Source organism: Peromyscus leucopus, chromosome X (assembly GCF_004664715.2).
Source record: "Peromyscus leucopus breed LL Stock chromosome X, UCI_PerLeu_2.1, whole genome shotgun sequence".
Taxonomy (NCBI): domain Eukaryota; kingdom Metazoa; phylum Chordata; class Mammalia; order Rodentia; family Cricetidae; genus Peromyscus; species Peromyscus leucopus.
Window position 1 is genome coordinate 104997183 of NC_051083.1, and position 6000 is coordinate 105003182.

Below are 6000 nucleotides of genomic sequence, written 5' to 3' on the forward strand. Positions count from 1 at the left end.
GAAATAGGAAGCCAGCCCCCAGGCAGAAAAACAGAAAGGCCCCTCGACACTTGTGACATCAGGGTCCTTTGTTTGCAGTAGCTATCAGGGATGTGAAGGACAACCTGATTGTGGCTAAACTAATGAACAAAGGCTGGCAATTTTGACCGCCAAGTTCTGGGAAGAGACTAGTAGAGGGGTAGGGTTGGAGTGGGCAGGATTTATTTCTTTCATCTACCTGCAGGTTCCTTATCTTTCTTGTTGACTGCAGAGCACCCAAAGTAGTCTGTAAACCAGGGTTCCTAATTTTATTTCATGATACATACTTGGTGAGTCTCTCAGGGTTCCACTTTGGGACTCTAACATAAATTTACCAGTACAGCCTCCCATTCTTTTCTTGCTCTCCTGTTTGTCATGCACATGGGAACTCTAGCCTTTCTCTGCCCTAGAATAAAGTGAGAGCATCTTACACAGAAACTGTGTAACCTTAGAGACTAAATTGGAGGTGTATGTATGGCTGCATGATCTTACTAATTTGCTGTCTCGCTGACCTGCTCATTCTTACCAAGTGACCTTTAATCTTATCCACAGCCCTGGAGTCTCCTTTGCAATTCACTCTAATTCTTAAAAGCACAGGAGCCAGGTCAGAAAAGTGACTCAGCAAGCCACATGGTGTCATTTGAAAATCCTTTTCTCCCTTTGCTTTAGAATCTGAAATGAAATTCCGTCTGTTAAAAAACCCAAAGATCCTTCCACCCTACAGGGGGATTGTCTCCGGATAAGATTGGTTTTGGACCAAACTGCTAAGACAACTCTTAGGACACTAGATTGACTAGCTATTCTCTGCTCTGCCAGTCACTTTTTATTTCTATTATAAGGACCTTAACTGCATGCAATCAAAATATTTTAAATTGCACTTGGAGAAGTGACTAGTTTTTGGTTTTTTGTTTGTTTGTTTTGGGGAGTTTTGTTTTGTTTTGCTTTTTGTTTGTTTGTTTGTTTGTTTGTTTTTGTTTTTCGATACAGGGTTTCCCTGTGTAGCTTTGCACCTTTCCTGGAACTCACTCTGTAGACCTGGCTGGCCTCGAACTCACAGAGATCCGCCTGCCTCTGCCTCCTGAGTGCTGGGATTAAAGTTGTGTGCCGCCGCTGCCGCTGCTGCCGCCGCCACCGCCACCCGGTGCTTTTTGCTTTTTCAAGGCAGGGTTTCTCTATGAAACTGTCCTGCAACTTGCTCTGTCGACCTAGCTGGCCTTGAACTCACAGAGATCCACCTGCCTCTGCCTCCCAAGTGGTGGGATTAAAGGCATGCACCACCACTGCCTGGCTGAGAAGTGACTACTTTAAAGAACTCCTGGGTAAATTCTTCTTAAATGAAGAGACCCTCCTCCCAATTTACCTGTGGTTTCAATTTGACTTAATAAAGTCCATTTCTACTTGGAGCAAGACATACCTTAAGGTACTCAGAAGTTGTGGCCAGGGATCCTAAAAGGCAGATAATTGTATGTATGTATTTCATTTGCCTGCTTGTTGATTTTAGAAGGCAAGAGAACCCTGTTCTTACTAGGGTACAATTTGAGGCTGGCCTTAGATGATTCTGTGAATACAGGACCATCTTATTCAGGTTTTGTTTAACAAATTAACATATAAAGCCAGGCAGCGATGATGCAGGCCTTTAATTCCAGGACTCAAATGGCAGAGGTGGGTGGATCTCTGTGAGTTCAAGGCCAACCTGATTTACAAAGTGAGTTCCACAACAGCCAGGGATACACAGAGAAACCCTGTCTTGAAAAACCAAAAAAAATAATAATAATAATAATAAAATCAACATACAAAAAAGCTCAGACACCATGAGCTACTTTAAAATAGCCTCAAGGGCTAGAGAACAGAGCCTTTTGCTGAGTGTGAGATACACAGTAAATAAGTAGCTGATAGTTGCTGAATAAACAAGTGGTGACATCTCAGAATTGTTTCCCTTCTAGTGAAAACATCTGTGTGTGGGGGGGGGGCGAGTTGTGCAAAGAAATTTGGTCATGCTCGTAGAATTAACTTTTTGAAATTGGGTACACTTTTTGGCTCCCCAGAATTGAAAGCTTGATGGCTAACTAGTGTCAAAATCCTAAGATCCTCCCCACCATATCCACTTGGTACTTAGCATATTCCTATTTAAACTGCTATTGCAACCACCAGCAGTGAGAGCCCCAAATCTCCTTCTTGGCATTTCCTACTCCCCCAGCAGTCTCCCTGCAGAGCTGCTGCAGCCCTCCCCCCTCTGCAGTGCCCCACCTCCACCCCAGATACCGGAGGACCAGGATATAGCTCGAGAGGCATCCAAATATTTTGCTAGCTTCATCCTTCCAGATAGGATCAGCTTCTCCCTCCTCTGGTCCCTCTAATCAAAGCCCCCCCCATCTGTATTTGCATCTGAATCCCTCTCTTCATTTGAAGCAAGCTCAAAACTTCCTCCACCATGAAATGTATCTTAATCAAGCTCCCCCTACTCCAATCACCCATTAGCTCAGTTTCGAGTGTCCTAGAGGGTTTACTCAGTAAGTATACGAATTGTGTGACAGCAGGTTTCTTCTACAACTCACATGATGTCCACCAGTTCCAGGGCTGTGTATCTGACAGGAGCTGAGCAGTGAGCTACTATAAGATAGGATGCTACCTTTGCACACTCGTGCTTGACCTTGTGTGTATTTCTTGATAGGCCCCTTCGAAAAGAGGCCATGTAATCTTTATTGGGATGTAGCAAAGATGCTCCGTATCCTGCTCTGTATACTGCCATGTTGGTGACAGGGTAATTCTTGGGCTTGAATGTTTGAGAGGATTAGGATTTGCTTACCTGAGTCAGCTTTGCCGCAGAGTGGGTCTCAGAAGTCCCAGACTTGAGCATCCCTGGAAACAGGTGGCTGCCCACACAAGAGCCTTAATGCTCTGCCAGTCTCCCAAACACTTACCTAAAGGTGCTGAAATCTACTACCTTCACCTCTTTAGTAAATTATTCAAGACACGGAGATATCAAAAATGGCTCCGTAAGTTACAAATGTGTTGTTGAGGGTGGAGAGAATGCCCTGGTGTAGTAGAGGTGCACTAGCGCCTGAGGGCGCTGTTGCCAAAGTGGAGGAGGGGTTTGCTGGGAGATGACGGAGGGGCGCAGCAGTTAAATAACTATCTTCATAATTCCCAAGTGCCTGCTTCCTTTAGAGCCTTGGCCTAACAGATGATCCCAAAGCAACCAGCAAAAGGAGTGCAGAAGTGTGTGTGTGTGTGTGTGTGTGTGTGTGTGTGTGTGTGTGTGTGTGTGTGTGTGTAGGGTGGGGTACGTGTTACATTTTATTTATTTGTTTGTTTGTTTATATATTGGCTGCACCTGTGTCTGCAAAAGAAATCCCCTCAGAAATGCTGCCCTTTGAGGCAGAAACACAAACCCATCACTTCTCCTCCTCCCGTTGGCACGAGAAGGTGGCTTTGCCAGAGCTTAGTTAAGTGAGAGTACCCTAGATGCTGATTCAGGCCTGGGCTGTGGGATCAACGCCAGGGAACTCCGAGGAGAATCCCTGTCCAAACTGTGGGAGCCTAGAGTTATCACTCTACTCAAGAATTTTCTAGTGACTTCTGCCTGTGGATTTTTACCAAAATGCGATTCGTGGCGATGGTTCCTTGTCTATGTGAGATCTATGATTCCCTTCCCTGCAGTGGCGAACCTGAGCTTGGCAAGCCCACTCGGCTTCTTGTTGCGCAGACCTTTAAAGAAATGCAAGACAGGCTGGGTGCCCCTGAGAATAAAAGAGACAATTCTCTTCATCTTGTTCTGAAACCCCCAGAGCAGTGTCAAGTAGCAAGCCTTTGAGCCCTGGGCCTCCACTCTGCTCAGTCCCTGCAGCCACACGACTGTGGGGGTGGGGGTTGGTTTGCAGGTGGTTGTTGCACGCAGTTAGAATGGGTTCTGCGGAACCCTCGCCCTCTTGCGTCCAGCTCTCTTTCGCGTTGTAGCTTGATGTCTGGAAGCCTGGGCTATGTTAGCGCCACAGCTGGCCAAGGCAAGGAGTGCGTTTAGTGTTCTGTGTGCCTGTGTATGCGTGGGGTGGCATGGGAAGCGGGGGTATTGAAGAGTCTGGTACCCCTAGGCTCTGGATTTGGACCCCAGTCCTTGGCCTCATTTTGTACCCGGTTCCAAATAACTACGACCTTAAAAATGAAAAGCACAGGGCTTATACTAAGTATGCCAAAACACTGGAAATGAGAATATTTCCACCATCCAGGTGATAACACTTTCAGGGGCCCCTTCCTTGAACGAAATTTGTTGCGACTGAGTCTTTTGCAGGCAGCAGAGAGCTCACGCTGGGCTCAATCTTCTCCCAGCCCCTCCCCTGTGGATGTTCCAGCAAATTCATCGGAGAAGATCTGAGAAGAACTAAATGGCAGAAATTCGGGACAGAGGAGTTTTGCAGGAGGTGAAGTGTGATAGAAAAGACGAGTTGAATTTTGTTGAAGTGTATCCAAGGCAAATTTTAAGATTAGGTGGAATACCGTCCCGCTTTCCCAGGCTTCAAATTAATCTCTCCCAACGAAATCACAGGGTTTGGGAAGAAGGTGTCTAACAGCTAAAGGAAACTGTTTCTGTTTTTTTTTTTTTTTTAATTCGTTTGTAGTAACTGAAAAGCACCCTCGAGAAGCCACCAAGTTGGTGCAAGACGGTAGCAATCCCCTAGTTTTTAGAAAGGTGTTGAAAGGTGCCCCTCCCCCTTCATTCTGCTGAAGAGGAAAAGCGGGACTTCAGAAGATGCGCGGGCTTGCGCTGGATCTTCTTTTCTTGTGCTCTTACCCCCCCCCACCCTACCCCACCCACCCCCCACCCCCCCACACACACACACTCACACTCACACACTCGCACACATTCTGTGTATTTGGAGCAGGAGAGGAATCAAATTCAAGGACTGTTGATCTTTTTGCTGCTGCGTATGTCAGGGCTGGGCTGTCTGAGTGATTCTACAGGAATTCCCGTCCCGCCAGCATCCCCTTTTTTTCTTCCCCCACCCCCATTCCCTGGGGTTTCACCCCCACCCCGTCTGCGAAGTGTAAATCAGCCCCCCCACCACTGCAGGTCTGAATTTCAGGATAGCACCTAGAGAGTTGGGGGGGGGGCGATGAAAACCCTGCTTCTTCTAATTATCATTAGTCGTGATCTTAGAAGTGACGAGGACTTTGCAAAGAAGGAGAATTGAATTGAAAGCGAAGTCGCAGGTTGAAGGAAGTGTTTTGATGCCCAAACAGCTGGGATTTACCACTGGCTGCAAGTCTGTACACACACGCACACATATACGCACACACTCACACTCCGGGCTAGGTAGGGCTACTCCGACCCTAGCTTGGCGCTCCAGTCTCCGCGCGTCACCCTTATCACAGCTGGGCCGCTCCCTTGGGGCTCTGGTCCACCTCCCAGACACTCGAGTTTGTGGACCCCCATCCCGGTTGTCCTCTCTCTGGTCTGGGGCAGCCAGGAGCTGGCTGTCCGGAGGACAACGCACTTACCCCCTTGCTGCCGCCGCCCGCCCGGAGGACAGGACTAGCGGCTAGACTTACCCATGGAATCGGGCAGGGACATGTCGCTGGACCGTTGCTGAGTCAGGGACTGATGCATGGTGAAAGCTATCCAATTGCCCCGGTCCCCGAATCTGCTTCAAAAGGGCTCAGAGCGCCCCTCGGAGCATCCTACTCCGTCGCTGCCTCTCGGTCTTTCTGAGCGCTGAGAGAGACTGACTGCCTGGGCTTGAGAGCTGCAGCCCAAGTGCTGCCTCCCCCTCCCTTCCCCTCCTCTCCCTCCCTCCTCTTCTGCCTCCCTCTGCTCCTGGAGGCAGCAGCATTGGCGTCCTTGCAGCACTGTGCGCTTGCGCAAGACCCCCCCCTCCCTCCCCCTCGGCCTCCCCATCCTAGTTATCCACCTCCCTGCCTCCCAAGCCAGACAGGGAGACGGTTTCGCCCCTTGGGGCCAAAGCTACGCAGAGAAAAAAGAAGGCT

At 48.6% G+C, this 6000-nt stretch overlaps 1 protein-coding gene across 3 annotated transcripts in view; it reads right to left on the reverse strand.

Moving 5' to 3' along the window:
• Positions 1-5796, reverse strand: part of Tmem255a (transmembrane protein 255A) — a 55056-nt gene extending 49260 nt beyond the window's left edge. For 2 of the 3 annotated variants that reach the window (XM_028893711.2, XM_028893709.2), the window contains exon 1: positions 5566-5796. In XM_028893711.2, the coding sequence (XP_028749544.1) occupies positions 5566-5623 (58 nt within the window). In that variant the 5' untranslated portion in view covers positions 5624-5796. The remainder of the gene's footprint in view (positions 1-5565) is intronic. The other variant, XM_028893710.2, reaches the window with a different exon arrangement.
• Positions 5797-6000: the final 204 nt, after the last annotated feature.